The sequence below is a fragment of the Phalacrocorax aristotelis genome, chromosome 14 (genome assembly GCF_949628215.1).
Source record: "Phalacrocorax aristotelis chromosome 14, bGulAri2.1, whole genome shotgun sequence".
In the NCBI taxonomy this organism is placed as follows: domain Eukaryota; kingdom Metazoa; phylum Chordata; class Aves; order Suliformes; family Phalacrocoracidae; genus Phalacrocorax; species Phalacrocorax aristotelis.
In genome coordinates, this window is record NC_134289.1 from 8632018 (window position 1) to 8655865 (window position 23848).

Consider the following 23848-nt stretch of genomic DNA (forward strand, 5'->3'; position numbering starts at 1 on the left):
AAGCCTCACTTGGAGAACATGGAAGCAACTGCACTTCACAACTTTACTTTCATTTCAGACAAGAACCTTTTTCCCAGAAGCTCATATGAATGAACCACTACTTCCACACTAAGAATTATTCAATTCTTTTTCACATCTAAGGTACTGACTGCAAATCATCCCCCAAATGCATTGCTTATTCCCAAAGCGTTCCCTCAGACCAGCTGGTCATCTAAGAGCATTCACAAGGCAGTTCAGCACAACCCCAGAGTGCAGGCATGACAAGAACGGTAACAAAAGCAGCATGAAACACCACAGTCAAATGGCACAAACACTTGCCCCCACGTGGCCCCCAGGAAAGCATCTGACATGAACTACGCAGCACTCCTGGGTGGCAGGTCACAAGGGAGTGCGGAGGTTACACGAGAGCTCCGAATTTCAAGAACCAGTGTCAAGATTTGTCACTAAATTCTTCTGGGACCACTTGATTTTCTATACATTTCTGATAATGGGGTATCTATAGAGCTTGAAAGTAAAATAGTAATTCTAGTCTGGACTATGCACTTCTATAAAGTTACATTAAGAGAGAAACCTTACACATTTCTGTTCTAAATTTCATATTGATAAGTAGGGGCTAAACTAGTAGCACATGCATCCCTCAATTACAGTGGGATACACCCAGAAATAAGGTGTGGTGTTAATTATGTTAACTTCCGCGGTACTGTTGACAGGCTTAAGTACCAACCTACATTCAGGCCTGAGACATCACAATATTATCAAAGCAGAAATTTCTTTTGAAAGAGATTCTTCTGAAAGTTGTAAAAGCAACATCCTACTTGACTTGCATTTCCCTCCCTTTCACTTTTAGCTGAGTGGTTTGCGAGCTTCCGGAGGATTTTTCTACAGAGGTGAGTCACACAGCTGATTACGAAAGCCTTGGCGGAAGTTTTACAACAACAAGCCCTTGAAAGGGCAGATGCTTTTGGAATTCTCTAATGCTTTAACACAATTTCTTATGCAAAACACAATTCTGGTCCTTTTTTTCTAGTACAAGTGAATTAAGTTTCAAACAAATATATATCTATAAAAAAATTAAGATATACATAGAATAGAATGCATACCAAGCCCAGTGAGTCCCAGTCCTGCTGAGGACAAGATATCCAAACCAGGACAAGACAGACCAACAGGGCACGAGACAGCAGAGGGATTCGATGCTATGGTAACTCCACTACTTTCAAGTCCTAAGAGACATTTCCGTGCCTCATACATATTTAAGGCATTTCGTTCAACACTTTTTACAATCACAGACTGTAGGAAAAGAAAACAAAACACAACAAAAAAGGAAAACCAATGAGTAACACAACTATGTAACATAGATCCGTAACACACAACTCTTAATACTCCCTCATGGCTATCGGTAACACAGCAGTGTGAGACAGCATGAGATAATGTCCATCAGCAACTACTCCAATTCAGTGGCCTTGATGGTAAGTTTAGGGATTTTGTATGCTCTTAAAGAGTATGATAAAGTCCTTTCTGCCTAAGAAAAGCTATTATTATTGTACCTTGGTGCTATTTGGTGTATCAAATCTTAAGTGTTCCAAGATCTAGAGAAGTGAACCAATAATGAAAAAATCTTATCTTCTCTTTTATCAGAGGTCTAAACATCAAAGTGGACAAAAAAGTTGCTCATAATAAATTCAGCTATTAAATTCTCAGCTGTTTGAGAATGAAGTAACACGTGCCTGGAAAATTAAATTACAAAACCCATTATTTGTTTCTTGTACATTCTCTACAAGATGTTTCTTTGTACTGATTTTATATATCCCTACCCAGAGAAGCTTGCATATTGACACAACGGGATGGTCATTTAATATTTTGTAATTATTGTCTGTTATGGCATTCCATACAGCAGTGCAGATCACTGAAAGTCTCTTATCTATACTTGTCCGAATATTTTACAATTAATATCTCCCATTAGAGGTATTTTATAATTGTTTCTTGTGGTTCTTTTCAACATCTTGTGTAGAACACAGTCTGACTTTTCTCATAGTCACATTATTTAGGGTTTTTTGAGTTTTTTTTTTTTATTAATTCTGATTGCTAAAGAACACTGCAGTTCTGTGGGGGAGCTGCAATTTAAGACTAATTTCTTCAAAAACAAGAGCAGTTTAGTCAGATACAACTTATCTCCTCATAGTTTTTCTTTTATCAGTGTCTTCCATGCAAATACTATTCTCTGTATTGTCAAATACTTAATGAAAAATTCAAATTACCATAAAGGAGAGCTTTTGTAACCTTGAAATTGGTATTTCAAACACAAAATATATGCGCCTTTTGTAAGTTTATGATCCATTAAGTTAGGGAGGAGGAGCAGACATGGCAACTCATCAGCTCTGAAAAGTTGTCCTGAAAGCCTAAAAAGAATATATTAGCTTTTCACCAACCTTGCTTGGTTGCTTTGGCTTCGGCTTAATGCTTATGAAGACATCTAACTGCTCCATTAGCTGTGTTATAAACTGTGGTTCTACGTCAATTTCTTCCTTCATATCAAACATGAGCACAAGAGGAAGGCAACCCTGATAAGACACAAAAATTCATTAAACTTATAACCTACCCTTTTCCCATGAAAATTTTAGCAATAAACTGAAGTATCGAGATTGTAACACATGTACGTCGTGATACGGTTAGTTCAGAAAAAATAGCAGGGATGAAATTAAGTAAACCCATTTCCTTTGTATGCAAGAATACAGGTGTATATTTCTACCCTGGGATTCTGAACAAGCAGTTTGGTGGAATAAGGGCAAAACAATTTGTTGAATATTTGGCATTCCAATCAGCACATATGCACCCAGCGTTAGCTATTTATACAGACCCAGAAGTGTCCAGAGGATTCAAATTCAGAAACCACTATGTACCTATTAAATCAGAACAAAACATAGTCAGGAACTGACTGTAGGACTCTCACGTACCCAGATGGTTCACTTTAAACTATGTTTGAGATAAGGAAACACATTTCTGAAAAAAATTCTCTGTAAGTCACCATTGTCTAAGTCTTGACTTTTATCTTCCTCTTCCCCTGTCCTAGATCAGGTAGGTAAGTATTCTCCAGTGATATGGATGACATCTCTGAAACACCTGAAAAACTAAAGCTTTACGTAAAAAAAAAAAGCACCCATAAATAGAAGCCCAGACCGCTAAAATAACACAGGATATCTAGAAATTATTCAATTGCTACTTACAAAATAATAAAAATAGAGGGTAGAAAGTGAAAAGCAAATCCTATTCTTTGTGAACGTAGATTCACAATAAAGTAAACATAGTATCTTGCATATCAGGAAAAAAGCCACGCTTAATGAAAAGCGGCAAATGGGTATACTTATTCTTCAGACCACTAGTTGAATTTCATTTTATATTTAAGTAGCACTTCTCAACAGTACTACTTATAGCTGCACAGTACTTCCCAAACTTCAAGTAATTTAAGTTAAGGAAAACTAAAGCAAGGCATCTTAACTATTTTGACTTGAGGAAGACTGACAAACACCGCTTAACTCCACAAAAGGAACTTGTCTGAAAAGAACAATTATGAATGAAGTCTATCTGAAAACATTAAAATCAATAATCAAGGATTTTAAGGTAACGAACTCCTAAGAGCATTTCATACTTGATTGTTCCAAATGTTTTTGTAAAAAAGTTAGAGAGTAATATCAGAAGGGCTCCCCGAAAGCCTGCTGAATGAACATGCAGCTAAAGGTTAACAGGAAAACCGGAAACTCCAAAGTTGAAATGTCAGGTTTTCTAAGCATATTGAAAGGCTCTTTTTTTACACTACTGTTTTGTTATTGTATGTTTAGAGCGCATGCGTGATGATGGTAAGGAAGGAACAGGACCCAATAATGTTCTTTGACAGGGAGTGAGTGAACAAAACTCAAGTTGTCAATGTCTTCTGCAATTAAATACAGTACAGTCCTCATTACTATATGCAAAACTAAGAAAAAGTGTCAGTATTTTTCAGTGATGATCAAAACAGATGAAACCACAGGGTTGGAATGAGGGGAAGACATAGAACAGTAACATTGTAAAACAAGACTCCAAACCCCTCTGGCTTAGATAAACGTTTAATTCTAAGTCACTAGGTATTCTCTCTTCCTTTTACAATTTGCCCTCATCACTACTACGAGTATTTTCTTAACCACCATGTTGAATATATTCCTGCAAGCAATATGCTGATTAGAAACTGAGACTTGCAATGCTTGTCAGAGATAAGGGACATTCACAATTTGTATGCCACACAATTCATAGCCTTCTCAATGAAATTAGTTAATATTTGATATTTAAGTTTCCATTTAGACATACTGCTAAGCAATTTTTAAAGATCGCACCAATACATTACATACGTCCTACTGTAAGGCATCTGTGGACTGCATTGCATTTTCTGTTGATATTGTAAACTCTGCCTCAAATTTAGTCTCTTACAAGAATTACAGATCACAACAGTTCAGTAGTTCAGAAAAATATTATGGTATTTCTTTTCTTGGTATTGATGTTCAGATGCTTCTAGATAGTTATTCCTAGGAGCTCTAGAGAGATCAAGTCACTATTTTTAAAATCACCTCTCCAATTCCACAGGCACTTGTGCTGCCTAGCTGTGAAACAACATCAGCTGTTATTCTGACTGAATCAGAGGAACTGGCAGGAGGCAATAACAACAGTGACCATGGCGAAGAGGCCATCATGCACTCACACCTTGCAGGAAATCGCTCCACAGCACAGAAACATCATTCCACTGAACAATGCCCAAGAAAACAAGTCAAGTGAAATTTACTTCAGAAGAAGCTGAGAACACCTGCAGCTATTTATCTGTTCATAGGTATCGGCATGGCTGGCATACTTAAATGTTTTTTTCTGAAGCTGAAAACACTGGTTTTATTAGGTTAGGAAGCAGAGATAAGTTTTATCTGGTTAGTTACTTCCCTCAACTTTCCATATTTTTATTGTTTAAAAATATATATTCCTTCTTACCAAAATTTGCTTTTAAAACCTGTTTTACCTACAAAACGGGAAACAACAATTCCAGGATTTATAACGCCTGTGAGTTGAAACAGACCAAGTCTCCTGTTCAGTACAGTCCTTAAAGGGCGATACAGCAGATGTGATTTGGGATACTAAATTGTACTGATGTTTGGAATTATTAAATCAAACATCATTATTTTAAAAAATTACCCTTGCATTAATCTAAGTTTTGAGAGTAAAGGTGTACTTTGATGTTTGTATGATGGCTTGTTTGCATTTCCTTCTAATTCATGAACCTCCAGAAAAGTACTACTTAAACCTCAGGGAAACACATAAAATAAGGCTCTCTCTTAGTATTTACAGACAACAGTAGCCTAAAATGTAATAATCACAAATATAATGTATAAACAAAAAGGCACCATGTTTATGTTTTCCACTACACAGCACGGCACAGTGCAGCGTAAGAGATGTTGACTTCTGGAAATTAATGGTATAATGGTTTATCCTGATACCAGCTTTGAATTGGGATTTGGATCCAATCCTGCCATGTGTTGTTCGTAAATATCCACATATATATCCACGTACAAACATTATTTTGTATACCCTAAAGGCTCCTGTGAAGGTTAAAGACCAATAGAAGCTGTAAAAATAATAATAATATTCATCACCAGAGCTATATTTATAAAAGGCTTTATAGTACTGAGGTTATGGTACTAGAAAGAATGTAAGACTGCAGAATGAGTAAGTACTTCAAGGAAACTGGGGAGCCATAGGAAAACTTGCTGACATAGGAACTGTGAAATTCCTGCCACTTCCTCCCAAAAGAGACCTACTTACCTGAAAAACATGGAAAAGGCAGGTTGGCAAAACAAAACAAACAACCCACCACCCAACAACAACAAAACCCTCCAAAAGCCTGACTTCTACGCAGAAGCATATTGTTATCATATATTTAAACTGCTTATGTTGCATTTACATTGCCAAGGTCATTTTTCAAATCATGATACCAGAGATTAGAAATGTTTTAGAACACACACACTCACAAAACACTGACAGAATGGGAGCACCCAGCTGAATGAGCTTTTCGCAATGTGAGTAGTAATCCTTCCTCTCTAAGGCTAATTTACATTTGACCAACAAATACATGCAGAATGAGCATATATTCTATAATCTGGCATTCTTTTTTCCAAGCAAGTTTCACTGACAGTATTTACCATGAGATATTGCCTGGCAAGACAGACAGACTCAATTGTGCCCTGGAGGTAGACAGTGGATTTCTTCTGTGGGTTACTAGGGTCAGGGAAGTGGATCTGTGCACCAGTCCTCTGCATTATATGTTTGATGTTACTGCCATTTCGACCCATCATAAAGAGATGATGCTGCGCTGCAATGTCTAGTTGAGTGCTCACAGGGATTGCAGAGGCCAGGCTCCCAGCTAGGTGTTCTAAAAGCATCGCTGTTCCTTCCTGCAACGGGAACGCAACAAACCAGTGAAACAGTGCTCACAGGCATACAAAACGATGTTTCCTTACTTGTCATGCATTCCACATTCAAGACAAAGAAAATTGTTTTGCTTAAAAAAACCAATTGATGTTAAAAGGTAATAGATAGACTATATTCTACCTACTATTCCCATTTTATGATCAAATGCAGTGTTTAATTGCCATTGTAAATGGCAGTAAGACTATGTCAAAGGGTTTTGTCCCTACAGACCTTCGGTGCCCATGTATAGCAATTAAGAAAATTGACAGAGATTTATTTGGGTAGGTATACCTGCAAAATCTGTCCTTCAGTTTTTGCCTAAGATGTTCTTACTGGCTTGAGACACACCCGTCTGTGACCATATCACTATGTGTCACTGCCAGTTGCTAACAAGGAAGCTTTTTTAATTTTATTAAGATAAATAGGCTCGCAGCAGTTCTTTTACTTGACTGTCAGATTCACATCTCCCAGTTCTGGTTTTGCAAGACCAGTTTTACTGACTGTTAGGGCAACTTTCAAGGTTATATGTTTGAGTGCATGTTGAGAGATCAAAGCACAAAGAAATCATGTGGGTGGTTTTTTGTGGTTGGGTTTTTTGGTTGTTGTTTTTGTTTGTGTGGGGTTTTTTTGTGTTTGTGTTTTGGTTTTTTTGTTTTTGGTTTTTTTTGGGGGGGGAGGCGGAAGAGGCGGTTTGTTGGGTTTTTTAATTAAAAGATAGGTAAGATTAGCACATACTCCAGAATTGCTGGAAACCCGAACAGGTGTGCAAGAGGTGAAAAACATTAAAAGCTTAGCACAAACAATGCTAAATCCTAAACTTAAAACTATTTTCTACATGTTTTCACACCTCACCATACAAGTTTAAAAAAAACCCCAAACCCTCAGGCTTCGAAAGTGATTATACAGTAACAACATGTACTGATAAGGCAGGAAAACATTAATGTAGTTCTTAAGTGTCTAAATTACTATATTTATGACATGCAGAAACCTACTTAAGATGACACATTACCTTCACAGCACTAGTGTTATTTTGTGACCCTCTGACAATGACTGTAGCACCATACATTCGAGAGCGTTGTTTAAAGGAAACCGAAATATTATACGTCTGGGATATATGCTGAATTGTGGGAGAATTAGGATCTGGGATTGGTTGGAGAATTCCAGCAATAGGCAATTCAAACATGAGTACCAATGGAAGCAGCTCCTACAACAATAAAGAGTAAATATTGAAAACCAAAACTGTACTCACTAAAACTACAACAATTTCATTGCTGAATCATGTGTTGGTCAGTGGTGATTAAAGTGACATAATACATCACCTGCCCAGCGTTCACTGATAAAAATATTGTCATAACCTGAGTTGGAAAAAGGCACTGATTTTTCCAGGGACACAGGAGTGTTTTGTTTTGTGTGGGATGGCCTCCACAGGCCATCTGTGGAGGGTAAGTTATCACGCAATTTTAGACACACTGTAGGATGCTTCACATCTTGCTTATACTGTAGACTCCGTGTTCAAGATCCACCTTGGGCTTGTTAAAAATTCAGCCAGAATGTGAATCACTTTTTATAATACCCTTTGCATTTTCCTCATATGGATATTCACATTGTTCCTATATTTCTGCTGTCGTAAGACAGAGCCAGACAACCCTAGGGTTCTCAAAACCATAGTTTTTTTCCCTTTCAGGTGTTTTCAAGGGAACACTACACCAAAATAGACTATTACCCGAATTCTAACTCTTGCAGACTCCACTCCAGCTGGCTGTCCGGCAATAGACACCTGGAAGAACAATATACAAAACATAGCATCACATTTTCAAATGAGGCATTGAAAAAGTTATTCATACTTGTGCCTCAAAAAAAAAAATCACTTATTTCACACCTGGTGACATCTTAAGTGTTCTCTAAACAGTATCTGAAAACTAAAACCTGTTAAAAAAACAATCTATGGATATTATAGCATCTTAGGTTACATAGGCTTAAGCGACTAGAGAAATGATACAACAAACAATACAGCTGTTTGGATCAAATAATGGAATGACTACTGTACACATGTTCTCAACGCTAAGATTCAGCAACAGTAGGTCTTGAACATTTTGGAATTACTGTATTGTGCATCCTAGTGACTGCTGAGCAAAAGAGGGAATTCTAAATACAGTGATGAAAAACTTGAAAGTAAACGTTCCAGTAATATTAGCACTACAAAAGATGTACAATTCAGGTTCAATGACCTATTCCAATAAAGCTGAACTCTTACAGTAGGACGTTCATTTTTGCTAGATATCCACCAAGTTTATTTTTCAACTAAGTTATACCATAAACCAAAAGCACCGAGAAATTAATCTGTGTGCTAAATAAGTGAGGTGTTGAACAGGAAAAATTTACAAAAGCAGTGTTTTTCATACCGCTTCTCTACCATTCACACGAAGTTGTTGACTTTTGTATGCTCAAAATAATTTTAGTTTAAAAAAATTGAAATTATTCATGAGCCATCACTAATTGTTTCCATCTGTTCCTAAAGATTTTCTCACTTAAGAAGTTCCATGCTTTCCACAGAGTGTAAATACCAAAAATTTATTTCCCTGAACATGAACTCATCCATCCCCAAAAAACCCAAACTGATGAAAGAAGTTTAGAAATGTTTTATAGTCTCAGGAATTACAGTATAAATGGATTGAAATATTAAACAATACTTACTTGGTTGCTTTTCTCTGCTTGATTATTCCTATTTGAGTCTGGAAAATGGATATGGCATCCTGTCTCCTCCATCACCTTTTTAATATTATTGCCACCTTTACCTATCACATGAGAATGTTCTGTATGTGAAACATCCATCTTCAAGGTTACCCGATTGCTCTGGAAATCAAGCACCCATGATTAGATCAGTTCACAGCAGAACCTGAGTATTTGCGAGTAACATAACCTCAAGAATGACATTCAAAATTGTAGTTCCAAAGTATTTTTGCAGAGGCTTAACTTCTACTTGAGTAAGAGGCTTTTAATGTGGGTCATAGTCAGACCCTGAGCCATTCGCATTTTCTTTCCAATGAGGAAATAACATGGAAATAAATACCCCAAAGGTACATCTTCAAAAATGTCTAAGGCTTTTAAAACATGCCCAAGCTTTTATCAACTGTGACTTAAATGTCCTTTTACAAGCCATTCTAATTTATTTTAATTTTGTGTTCTTTCAATTGCAGTCATGCATCCGTCTGACCCAAAAGGGTCGTATGATGAAGACTTCGGCAAATCAGAAAACCATGGGACCTATTTTTTTCCTCCTTTAACAAACATACCAAGTTTTTCTGGTACATCAGTTTTTAAAATATACCAACAGTGCCTACAGCTGTTCTTATAAGCTATATTGTTAACAGTCCATAATAATGTTGTTAACAGTTGTTTAAAAACCTGCACCTATCACTGGAGCGTTCCTTTTGGCATCAAAAAGCTGGCGTATAACTATGCAGACACCATATACTGTGCCCCAAAAGACTTGCTATTGGATGAAAAGACAATCTGATGAACACACAAGACCCCTGGCCAAAATCTAGATGTTTTAGAAATTCTGGTCCTAATGTTTCAGAGTATAAGAATGCAGTAAGGGTTAAAAATAGAACTGCATAAGCAGTCCTAAAATTGAATTTCAAACTAAAAGAGAATGTTAGGTTTGCTGAAGAGGCCGTATAGCATACCGTTTGCAGTTAAGCTGTATTTCAGATTTTAAAATAAAAAACAACCCAATGAACAAGCTACGTATGCTTTTACATACATAGTTTGGAAATATTATTTCTAAATAGGAAATACTATTTCTATGTAGTTCAGATCTGGAAAAAGTGCTTTAAGCAAGTATTTTCTTGTTGCATGTTTAAATGTGTATACACCAAATACCAGCCTCCAGGAGGTATGTATTGGATGCTTTGCTTTGGAGCATCTATAAATACCTTCTGTTTAAATAAAGTCATTTAGAGAGATCAATGTCACCACAAAATTAGGGGTTAAGGTGTCATTCTAAATAAGTTGTTTCTTACTTTTGTGTCCAAGACAGACATGATTTTCTCTTTTGCTTCTTTAACATTTTCCTTTTTTCCAGAAACTTTAATATGGGGATCTATAAAAGAAATAAAGACTTTAAGAAAAATATAGTGAAATACCTATTACAAAAATATTTCCTCACTGCTTAAATAAATTTGAATCCATTCTTTATAGTTCTGCAACAAACTGTACCACCAACCTTTGTGATTCAGCTAAAAACCAAATGTGTCACCTCGTCCCTTCAACCCCACAGTTAGGATTACCAGAAGAGTTTATTGAACATCATAAGCATCTTAAAATACATAGAAATCAAACGCTGACCATACATCACAGTGTTAAAAACATCGTCAGCAGTACAATTACATGGCTACACCGTCATTTCTTCTCAAACGGATCTTAAGAGGACATCTAGAAGTTTTTCTGACAGCCTTCCTCAAGCATAACACAATGTCAAAAAAAAACTCACTAAACTCAAACCCACCCTCATCATCACTCTTAATTAGTCTCTAGAAGTTTCCTTTGCAGTTTTAACCTATCAATAAAGGTGCCTTCACCAGAAGTTTTCTGATTGAAGTTATCAAATTTAAATGACAATTAATCAAATCTTTGAAGTATACAAATGAAGACTTGCTACTAAGCCATATACCCAGGAGGAACACCAGCTGATGGCAGTTTTTGCCCAGTGAGATTCTACAACACTCTTGAGTTGACATTATAATTTTCAGACCATTTTTGTTAAACAGCAGAAGGTGTTGTGCTGAGCTCTCAGGTACAGTTCTGCATCCTGGAAAACGCACCTGGTCACAAAGTACAGAACTGACTTTGGAACTGAATTAAGTACCAATTACTCAAGAAAGTGTGAAAATTACACATTAGATAGTTTAGCAGCACCATCTGGTGTCCAGAAGCATAAAGTGCCACAATGCAAAATTACTGTCAAAACATTAAATATAGGTTCAATTAAAACAAAAAATCCCCAACTACCACCCAAATTTCTAAGTATTACTAACAAGGATATAATTTTGCAGGTGATGCCTATTTCTCTTTCCCCAGTTCTTGAATCCTCTGCCTTTTTGCAGCATTAACAGTGCTGCTTTTCCTCTGATGGGATGAACTATTCTTGAAAAAAATTGTAAACCCTCTCTGGCTAATGAATTTATCTAATTTATTACGCTAGACAGAGACATACAGCTTAGGGTACATAAAAGTAAATATATTCTCAAGGGCAGAAGACAACATAGCCACGACACATCTGCCTTTCCCATCATCTCAGTGATGGAAATCACTTCAGTATTAAAGAAATGCCAAATAATACGACTTCAGACTGTAAACCTGTTGTATTCAATTGAAAATTGAAACTGCTTAAGCCATGCCTGGATACTCATTTCATTCCAAGAATAAAAAAACGTCTAGTCTTTACCACTGGGAAGTTCTGAGCACATTCAGCTGGGGATACAGAAATGCTGAAGGAACACAGGATTCACTGCCAAGTTTCATGAAAGTCAAGAAAAATGCAGCATTGACTTCTGAGAAACGGATATATTTCATTTTTAAAAATGGAAAAATCATAGTCGCAAAAACACGGTATGTGCATAGATTTACAGAAGCTCCAAAAATCTGCTGCTTCAGCCTTTTCACAATGAAGCGAAGTGGGGAAAAAACACCCCAAAACCAAAAAACAAAACCCAACAAAATAGTCTTAAGGGCAATTTTTCTTTTCTTTTTTAAGTTGACAGTGAGCCATGTGGTTCTAATGTGTTTAAGCTGTGAATGATATTTGAAGTGGATGTCGCAGGCAGAAATTCCCAGAAGCAGATTCTAGCACACCCTGTAGGCTCCAAGTGCTCTTCAGAGGCAACCAGGAAAAACACAAAAGCAGAGCACCACCACTTTGGGGTTGATTTTTACATATTTGTAAACATATTTTAATTCACATTTGGTCACAAGTAAAAACAAAACCTGAAATAAACCTGGCATCCTGTTAGTACCAAAGAAGATTACTACCATCTGTTTTGCTATGGGTGAAAACACATTTTAGAATACCTATTTTTCCCATTTATCACCTTTAGTTGGACTCCTCTTTTTTGCTGATACTGACAGCTTCTGCAAAAAATCCCTTATTTCTACATTTATCTTTTCTTTGTTCTTTTTAGAGAAAAGCTCAATTACTCACTTCAGAAACAAAAGCATAGAAGAATCCACAACGCAAAAAAAAATTCCACTGACACCAGTGACAATTCTAAAATATGCTACGAAATCTTTCAAAATTGGTCTTAAGTACCCTCTCCTTACTTGACTTCTTCTCAATGACACAGTGGTTGGTAATGAATATGAAGCAACTTGTTTTTAAGTTAACTGAATTCTTCCTGAGACTCACTCAACTCTTCCCTTCAAGGCAAGAGAGTTTAGATATGACATCCACATCAAAATCGAGCATGAGAAGAGTTACTTGCAACAAATAGAGTTTGAACTCTGAACTGGCTTTGCAGGAGTGGAAAGTATATTGAAATTATGAACACTTTGCAGTTAAAAAAAATCAACAGGTACCCAAATAATACTGAATCAACCAACAACAAGACCACTTCAGGAATTGCTTAAAAATTCAGAGGCATAATGAGATCATATAATCTGACCTTCTGTGTATTACAGACTCTTAAATTTCTTAAATACACCTCTATGGAATCAATTAGCTTGTTTGCTTTGCAGTTCCTCTGGAAAAATGTGGAAAAGTGGAAAATTGTCTGCTTTAATGGTCATCAGTTTCAGCCTCCACCATTTGTGACATGGTTTGCACTTAGGCTCACTGGTTCTTGAACTACCCCTGCCCCTAAGATTAAAGGACCCTTAAGGTTCAGCAGTGTTTTCCAGTATATGCTAAGCAAATCACCTACCAGCATACCGACTCTTTCTGAGCCCAACCCAAATACTCTAATTTGACAAATCAATAAAAAATGTGCTTGAGAGCTGCCTGGTCTTTTTTCTGGCTCAATTATTTGTTTTAAAAGTAAAGGAATTTGTTTCTGTTTTTAAACACTATAGCACAGGAGATAATCAAAAGACTAGGTTCTCCCAAACTTCTTGAAGCCCAGTGCAGATCAGGATGCATTTGACTTCAAACTGCCTGCTAAAGAGAAAACCTATCACTAATGGACTCAGGATTTACCTTCAGTTTTAGCTTTCTGGTCAATCTGATCTATTTTGTGGAAAAGATTGAAACTGGATAGTATCTGAAAATTGTTTTCATGATTTCTGTCTGAGTAGGAATGAAAGGTCTTTGTGCATCAATACAAGTAAGTAATTAAAACAGTTGACTTAAGCTTTCAAAATGTTTTCTAAAGCTATTGCCACCAATAAGGAGCCAAATACATTAAAAAGGGTTCCAGATCATTTGTTTCTTCTTGGGACCACAATCTCAGAGTGTTCAGTAATTGTGGATGACAAATTATGTCTATTTACATTAGAGTAGGCTGAACATAAAACTTTTCCCTGCCGCTTATTTTCCAGGTGCAACTATTTATTCTATGGATTTACAGGTTTTGTGGTGGGTTTTTTTTTTTAATTTAGAAATAAATGTACTACCTTGCCTTAGTACTACAGCAAAAGTATTTCTTGGATAAAGCTCTAGTTTTAATTCTTGAAATACCTCCAGGGTGCAACTGTAGCAATGCATTCTCAACAAAGTCCAAACCAAGATAATTAGCACTCTTAAAAATCTGAAGAGGACCGTCAGGCATAAAGGTATAGCAGGTGTAATGCATGTATAGTACTGTCAGTACTGTACCGTCAGTACAAATAAGCATAAAAGCACCCTCCAGGCAGTATCTAGACTGACCCAACTGACCACAACACCTGCACAGTCTTAAGTGGAACAAGACCACCCACTGAACAAGACCAACAGACTGCCACAGGGATGCCTCTTGGTGAGACAAGGGCCATAACAATGCCGTTTTTGTCCAGACAACAACTGGATCAGATCAGCAAGACATTATGCCATTCCTTAGGCCTGAGGAACACTAGTTTTGGTATCTGTTTTTACTGGAAAAATCCATTCCCCTACTTTTATTTTTCTTTTTAAGCTTTTGAACTCCACTGGAAGTACACTTTAAATAAAACCAGAGTTAAAGCGAAGACCAGATGCCTACCATGAATGAAGTAGTGAGACACCAAAGCTTTACAAATTATCTGCAAACACAGAACAACAGCCTCAGAAGTCTGTGCTAAAAGTATGTAAGGCGGCTCTAACGCTCTAAATACAAGTCTAGCATCAGAGACTGGAAGAGTTTGACTCATAAGAAACAACATGACTAGTGTCTTACAAAATATAAAAAAAGTAACTGTAATCTATCTTTTAATCTATTTTCCCTAAGAATGGAAAAGATAAATTTAATTTTAACAGATCCCCCCCGCCTTCTCAAGGACGGGGGACTATGTACACTAAATAGAAAGCTAAAGTTACACAACAGAAAATGCTGGAAATTTTCTCAGCCTTCATTTTGCCAGACTCCTGCCTTTAAGTGGCCTTTTATTGCTCCTATCCTCAAATTCCTCACTCCGCACTTTGGCAGAGTTTCCACCTCCTCGGTCTTTGTCCACAGCTATACCAGCAAGCCTCCAGCTTTTTTGCTACTATTGTGTGCAGCATTTCAGTAAACAAAATAAAATTCCTCTAAGCAAAAATACATCTGTGCCAGTGCAAATGCATCTACACTAACTTTTGCCAGGCAAGAAGTATTTCAACTAATTAAGACATATAACTGTGTAGGTCTCTCCCACAAATCAGACATTACATTTAATGTCTGGACAAGCTCTTCAGACCACAGCTATGCATCTAGCTTGTTTACAGGATGAACAGACTTTACTTAAGTTACAGAAATGCCACTATCCTAAAAATAGCTAGACAACTAGGCAACACCAGGGCAGATGACAGTCATTCTTAATAAGTGGTTGATTAAGATCTGAATAACCCATGAGTATTACAGAACTTGAGCCATTCAAAGAAAAACAAAGACAATAGAGACCTAGCAATTTTAAGGACAAGCTATGAAAATTTCTGCCCCAAAATTACTAGCAAAAACACACTACGCAATATGAGAAGTTACAATAAAGTCAAACGAACACATGTAAGCTGGTATGTTAGACTGAAGGAGCAAGTACATTATTCACCCTACAACAAGATGAAACATAGGTCTATAAAACAAGTGAATTCATCAAAAAGGTCAAGTAGGACTTCCAAATTAACATGGAAAACCGGATAACTGAATTGTAACAGTTTATTTAATGATGTTAAATGAATTAGGAAACACTGTGTATACTGTGTACACTTATTTGAGTGGATATTCACTGACCAAACGAGATGGATGCCAAAATAGACTTGAAATAGGCTCCATCTATTCCCATGGAGAAGAAACATTAAGGCTAAAAGCATGCAGCAAAGGCTCATGATGAAGGGCATACGCAAAGGAACACAATAGAACAAGAAAGGAAATTTGTCACTAGGGCACTTCTTGCTGCTGGCTTATCAGTTTAAAAGAATTCTCACCTTCTCTCCAATGCACCTCAGTGCACTTAGTTCACCTCCCAGCATCTAAACTGCAGAAGACAAAGCTACTCATGTATTAAGGCAGAATGCAGCGGGCCATTTCCTACTGCAGACTCACCACGTATCCTCAGACATATCACTCAACAACATAGGGTTTTTTGGTTTGAGTTTGGGAATTATTTTTTTTTGGTAGTTTAAATTAGACTGCAGCATCATCATCTCTGAATGAGATTTCAACTAGCTAACTTGGGCATGATCAAAAGCCTACCCAAAGCATCAAAATTCAACATGGGCTGCAAGCAATTAGTGTCCTCAGAGTAGACACATCCTGAGGCTCTGGGTGTTCTAGGGGATCTGGTTGTTGTGGACAAACAGCTGATTACAAAACATCCTTGGGAAGGGCTAGAGCCACTGCCTATATGTGCACACACATTTGAAAGACTTTCTTCCCCCTTACTGGCAACTAACTCCAAACCATCTTCAGAAGATTTTCAGTTGTACTCAGAGCATGTTGCACTGCTTCTGCCACATCTCCAGGGAAGGCAGTTTACACACAACCCTTCACTCTCTTTCTAGTTTGGTTGCTGTTATGTAGTCACCTGAGGAGCATTAAATATCAGAGCATTGCTTTTCAGTCCTGTGCTGTAACAACTGTGTGATGGTGAAGCCCTCAGGAGGGAAGCCTCCTCACTTCTCTCCACCATTTATAAAAACACATGTATATACACGAACTACACACACAGACGCACATATACGTAGATATTCACGAAGCAAAGACTGGGTAAAACAGCAACTTTACACACAAACCCAAAGAAATGCTGCGCAACATCTGATAGAGCACAGAAAAGAATCTTGTTTCTCAGATTGCATGGTGTAGTTCAAAAGAAAACTTTAAAACCTCTAACAGGCTACATTAAATGGCTACTTAAAAGTGAAATAACTCTTTGATGTAGCCTCACAAAATGAAGAAATAAAATGAGGTACACTTCTACATCAAAACACAGCTGAATCCCACATTTGTGTCTGTTAGCAGCCTTTAAACATCCCAGCAGAACACCAAAAATTCATGTTCAGAATGCCCAGAATTAAGTGAAAATTAGCCAGAAACATCAGATAAGCTTTAGAAAATAGATTACCTGTACAATTTATTATTTTTGGAGAAATAAACTACTGGATTTCGGACCCAGTGACAGAGGAAATGAAGTTGAAAAGACTTCTCTTAAAGTATAAGCAAAGAGGTAAGACAAGGAAGAGGTAACAGAACATATGGCAATTTAAACACAAAAGTGACTGGATTTGAAGGGAGAAGGGGAAGGCCAAGGTGGAGAAGATAACCTGAAAAGAAGAAATGAGAATTAATTAATTGTGATCACCCAGAGACTCCACTTCAGTTACACAATTTTAGTTTCACACCACCATAACTAGCTTAAAATTCCTTATTTTACTTCTTCTAAAAAGGTCATTAGAGACATTTTATAAATGCATTCAGACACTAAAAGGCACATGCTATGCTGCAACTCTGCTACTTCTTGGGCAGTTCTTCAGCCTTAGCAGCCACCCAAAGCAAGGCAATCTCAGCAGGACACAGTCTGTTATGTCTTATTTTTTCAGCATGGAACCAATGAATTCACAGTTCATTACTTCAATACCTGTTGCCATTGTATCTCAAAGCACAAACACAGAATCCCAATGCCTGGGAAAGAAAATAAGAAAAAAAAAAAGAAGAAAAAAAGCTATAGTATTAAGATCAACTTAATAGACGACTTAACCCACAGCATTCCTACCAAAGCCACCACTATTATATATCTTCACTGCACACAGGCTCATATTCAAGGTTACAATTTTGATGCATAAGCCTCAAGATAATTTCAGTTTCTTACACACACATTTGAAAAAAGTCATTGTGGTTGTTTTGCTAAATAAAAAGCATCACAACATCCAACTCCTGAGCCTAAATGCATGCCTCAAGCTCAACCTTCTTTGCAAAATCTCGCACATCCAAACCCAACTACGCTTACTTGGCATCTTCACACGTCCTGATTACTGCTGTGCCTTTTAATGCCTTGTTGCTCTAACTCACTGCGTTCCACTGCGTGAGCTGATTTTTATACAGCCATTGGAAAGTATTAATTCTGTGGCTGGAACAGGAGGATGCAGCTAGTTGTCAGAGAGTACTCCACTAAATACACCTGAGTGAATAGGACAAACAGATCTGTCCTCTGGAGAATCAGTATGAGTCTCCATACATACATGATGATGAGATGTCATCAGATAGATGGAAACAGCTGGCTCTTGACAGGACATCAGACACCTGGTGACTAAAGCCAAAGACAGCTAACCATAATACTTTGTTACTATTACAAATACTCTGTTAGTTTCTCTGCTTTAGTATCACACTTCTAGAGTGAAATGGATTCTCCCTCTAAAAGTTCACTTACCTGCATTATTACATTTTTAGAGGTTCTTATTTCAACTGTATTTCTGATGAATACGGTGAATAGGTTTTTTGTTTTGTTTGGGTTTTGGGGGGGGTTTGGGTTTTTTAAAGAAAATAAAAAGACCAATAAAGAAACATCTGTACAATCTCCCTGAGAGTTAACCAAGTAGCAACAGCTACATGAAGTACATGAAAATGATTCTTATTTCGTGTCACAGCAAAGCACAGTCAGATCATGCATTAAAAGTGTATTTGCCTTTCAAAGAGTACCTCTAAGCTTCCCACCCCAACCGAAACATAAGGGGTAAAAACGCAGAACATCAAGCACTTCATCAGCTGCTAAGTAAAGATCTCGAGTGCAATGAACATAGTGCAAAGACGCAACACCCCACAGAGGGGCAGAGCACTCCAGTGAGGGGACCCCTGTCAGAAAACAGCCTCTGCACGAGCAGGTTCCAAGGAGCTAATACTGGAGAAAGAGCGAAAAAGCCTTCCAAAAACAGGAGGTTTGAGAAACAGCCTGGTGCCTGCTGAGGTGAGAAGCCCAACAGCAGGAATAGTTACAACTGTGGAATATGAATGGTTATGTATGACCAGTTGGCAGGTGGTAGAGAGATGCTTGCGGCCACTGCGTTGTCAACAGTAAGATCTGAGTAAATATTGCAAACTCAAAGCATAAAAAGCCTCAAGAGATGGTTTTACTCTTTCTATTATAGTGAACCATCGTTAAAGACCAAGTTTAGAGCTCTAACAAACTTTGTTACTCACCCTGAGCACACATTATTTACAGTACTTTAAGGAAAAGTAACACCTGTGTATTCTGAAAAGTCATTGGCTTATCGCTCATAAGCCCTAGTGCATGAGGTATCCGTGGCAGCTACCTGTGTGCTGCTGGTACGCCAAGCATGCAGACAGACACAGGCACAATGAGGACCGACAGCAGCACAATACAGCTGTTTTCCTACAGCACCGACAACCCAGTGAAAGTCTAACAGTCCACAGTCTAATACTGATTTAATGGCTTAGTAGTCTCTTACAAAAGGGAACTCAATTGCAAGCAGAACATGCTCACTGCCTGTTTTGTCTTTTCATCTACCAGATCCAAATAACATTGCTTTCAATAGATAGATACTATGGAAGAAAAGCCTCCTTAACTCTTTTTGAAGTATGAAGGCGGCAGTTATATTCTTTTTGATATAGGAAGTTAGATCATTGTCACCTACATTACATTTCTACATCTTCGGTTTGAAACGTGAAGTATTAGATATCCATACATATTTTGAAGTTACGGTAATATTAAGTGCATGAAGTTTGACTCAAAATTGCTATGATTGTTATCAACTACTTCCTGCCACTCACTGGACAAAAAAGTCTTTCTTAAATTTCTTAAAAGCACAAGGTGCATTCTTTTTTTCTTTACAGCCAGCATGGCAATGTAATAGCTTTTTCCATGCGTCACTGCTGTGCAGGCTGTGCTCTCCAGGAAGAAAAAAGCAAAGAGGGGAAGTAGTGTTTCCATCTTCTAAATCCATTTGTGATGCATCTAATCAAGAAAAAATAAAAGTAATTTCCACTAGATGACTAATGACTGTTGAAAACTTCAGGATGCTTTTATATAAGCAATTTTTGATGTGAATACTGGGTTACACATTTTAATCATAATAATCTACCACGTCTTGGCTTTTAGCACAGTAATATTTGTATGGCACTGTAACAGTTGTATATCTTACATTAAAAGGTTGTTCTTATTAACAAATATTAGATTATTTTCTCCAGAATGACAGGCAGTTTTTGCAGCTGATATGCAAAGTGAACCTTCATCTCCTGAAGATCACTGACCTATACAAAAGCTTCTGCTTTTCCTTTCTGGGAAGGGTTCATAGCAAGTAAACAACACACTACCCACACATTGTTCCTCTGTTAGAGTAATTGCTTTGTGATATGCTTGAAGAACACCTGAAAGATGCGAAGTGTTGCCTTTTGAATCAGGAAATCATCCCTGAGCTGTTCTCATCTGAATTCTCTCTGTATCTCTTCTGTCCATCTGCCCGTCTCCAGTATTAGACCAATAGTGAAACTCACCTCTAGAGAATTAATTCCCCGTTGAGCATCTGTGTGATGCAAATTTCAGTCCTTCTGGTAAACTGCTTTTTGTGTGCCCCAAAAATGAGTTTAAATAGAAAGATGGGGATGACAGAGTGGAAGACTGTCAGTCTCTAGTTTACATGTAAGTGCAGGATGGAACACATTGCAAGGTATCTGCTAATGACTAGGAGGTCTTAAAAATCCCAAACCAATATGTCAGCTAATTCCAGTTCTAGCTGAAAGATTGTGACAAATTTGTATTCCCAAGTAATCTAATTACAGTGATAAGAGTTTATATTACTACATTCCAGGGCCTAAAATGTCAGTTTTTATTACAGTTACTGCCAAACACTCTCACTGGATGTCAAGCCCCTTGATAATTCCCTTCGTATTACAACTGTGTTTGTATTCTGGCTCTCCCTTATCTGCCTAAGTATAAGCAAACTGCTGTTTTTTCCAGCAAGTACAGCAAGCCCTAATCAAAAATAGAGAAGCCCAAAACTTGGTTCCTACTCTTCTTACAGGAACAAACACAATTCAAATCATTCTGCTGTACATGTACTTAAAAGTACATACCCACCTGCTGGCTCCTTCGCTACTTAAAATTTATTTCCTTAAATCATTAACAAATGTGGCCAAAAACGTATTGTATCTTTCTCTGAGCTGATACCAATTCACGGTTTTACATTTTTGCATAGAAGCAGCATCTGTTGCTGTAGGCACACACAGAGCAAGCGCTGAAGACTTGACAAACTAACCGCAAACAAGATAAAAGGCTCCAGCAAATGTGACTTCCTTTAAAAGCTTTCTCACTTGTCACCTACAAAGCACGCAAAGGGGGAGAATTAATTGATCTGGCTGGTTTCTGAAATGGTAGCTATCTGGAGGCTCATTTAAATAACTCCAGTAAATGAAGCATTTGCTGCCAGCTGCTGGCACAGGGGATGCTGTGGATTTGTGCATGTCTAAGCTCAGATCGAAGAGAATCAACATGAACTCCCGCAGCCAAGTTTTGAACGGCTTGGGACAGTCTTCTGTTCATTTATTGCAAAACAGGGAGGAGCAATCTATGCTTGGGTCAGCTCCTCCAGAAACAAAAGAAAAACGAACTTGTGATCTAATCACAACGGCTCTAATTTTTCAAGTACACAATTATAGGGTTTGGGGAATTTTGCTTCAGAATATGAGAAACGCTATGCACTGACAGTTTCTCATTTCCAGAGAAAGTTAATAAAAAGCAGATGTGGCTCGTAATACAGCGACTGCAATACATGCTGTAATTAATCTGGCATTCCAAACAATAAACACAATGTCAGCAAGGGACTTGCTTTAAATCTTTAAGTCAATTATGTATTGATTGCCTTAACACATTACTGAAAATATTAATAATTTACAAAGTTGTGTTAATATAAGCAACAGTTAAAAACTGCAACAGATAGTCTGTAGGTTAATAAGGAAGCTTAGTGGTGAGTACCTAAGGTGAATACTTGGAGAACTATTAAATCCACAAAGTTTTTTCCCTCGATACATTCACAGGCCAAGCACCATAAACATGGGAGACCGCTGAACTTTTCCAGCCTTACATCTCAGCCTGAGGAAAGCAGCCACTCACAAAGGAGAGAATACATATTTTGTGTGCGTGCATGTATTTCAGGCTGCAAAATACGCAAAGATTGTCAATCTTAGCAAATCGTAGAAAAACTAGACTAGAAGATAGTGAGGTATAGGAAATCTGGGTCTTCAGGTAGAGAATATGTCCACTTAGAAAAAGGGTGGCAGTGGTTTCATCTGAGATGCTGAGAAACTCAGAAGTTACTGTTTCAAGTTCTATATTCACAGTTTAAAGTAAAAAAAACTTCCAGTGTTCATTTTCCACTAATTGTTTCTCTATAGCAAAAAAAGTTGCAGCCACTTTCTAGTATCTCATACAAATCCATCATGTCCCATCAGTTTAAACTAGGAAAATGCAGAGCAACAGCTGTGGACGAACAACCTAAGACAGCTGAGAGTTGTTGCCACAGTTTATGTGTCTATTTGTGGGAGAAGATGATTTTTCCTTCAAGTGTAGGGAAGTCCAAGTCCAATTCTAGCTCACTAGTAAAAACACAGTAAAAATTGATGCTTCAGTTAATAATAAATTTATGCAATATTCAAAAAGTTGCCTTCAGCTGATGCTACTCTGCTTAATTTTGGTTGAAACCTGTCAAAGAATTTTTGCAAATACTTGTTTCTGTTTACTGTTACTACAAGGTATAAGAGTCACTCCAAAATTCACCTGCAAACACAAGACCTACAAAACAATGAAACTGCTTGATGGAAACTCAAAAATATAACCCAGCATGCCCCATACACTACTCCATGCCAGTTTAATCCCTGAACGTCAGGGCATAGGATTACATCACTAATTTCATTAGCAGCTATGGTCTTACATAGCTCACTGTCTGGATAAACTTTAGCCTGCCAAAGCAAAAAAGAAAATAGAAAAAAAAGGAAAAAAAAAAGCTATATGATTAGGGTAACTAAGCCAGTGGCAACTGAAGAAGATCAGCAAGCGAGGGGGAAAAAAAATCCATTTTTATATCAAGTAGAGATTTGCGACATTTTCAGAACAAAGCTTCAGTGGCACAAATGCAAACCCCTTATTCCCCAAAAGTCCCAATTTACTCATCCAACCCTCTGGATTCCCACCTTCCTTTGGAGAGGCACAGGAGCTTTAAAAAGCGAACTCTCCATCCCCTCACAGCGATTTCATAGCCTGCCCTTTCAGCTCAGCGCCAGTCTGACACCTGCTTGTCCTACCCCTTCCTTCCCCTCTGCTTCAGCAGGCGGTGAAGCATGGACATGCAGAGCTGTCCTGTGGCTCTTTATAACCACTTACTGACCTACTCTAAACATTTGCTCGGTACCTGACCAGCTTTTCTCCACCTAATAAGGCAGCGAAAGGCCAGGGGAGGCACAGCTGAGCCACTGCACATAACAGCCCTGGTTCCAAACCGCAACAAATCTGGGTCCCCTGCCATCCGCTAGCAAAACCAGCTGGGACAGCAAAATATTCACCACTTGGCTTTAAATACCTAGGCTCTGCAAATGGCTGAATACTGGTTGTGAAACAGTACAACTACACGTGGTTGGGGCTGGGACAGCAGAAGTGACAGGAATTTTAAAGAAGGCACAATATTCTGCCGAGTCTCACCCACGAGGAATGCCCCCCACCCCAGACCAGCCCCGACTCTCAGCCCAGCTCTGTGCTCACAGCTTTTTGCTGCCAGCAGGCGAGGGCAGAA

The 23848-nt window shown here is 37.8% G+C and overlaps 1 protein-coding gene across 1 annotated transcript in view; it reads right to left on the reverse strand.

Annotated features, from left to right (window-relative positions):
- The window catches only part of BICC1 (BicC family RNA binding protein 1), a 116601-nt gene that overhangs the window by 19294 nt on the left and 73459 nt on the right, over positions 1-23848 (reverse strand). Inside the window, exons 4-10 of the mRNA XM_075109376.1 lie at positions 10500-10579; positions 9169-9327; positions 8198-8251; positions 7484-7678; positions 6207-6458; positions 2427-2558; positions 1101-1287 (exon numbers count right to left, since the gene is read on the reverse strand). Coding sequence (XP_074965477.1) covers positions 1101-1287; positions 2427-2558; positions 6207-6458; positions 7484-7678; positions 8198-8251; positions 9169-9327; positions 10500-10579 — 1059 coding nt within the window. The remainder of the gene's footprint in view (positions 1-1100; positions 1288-2426; positions 2559-6206; positions 6459-7483; positions 7679-8197; positions 8252-9168; positions 9328-10499; positions 10580-23848) is intronic.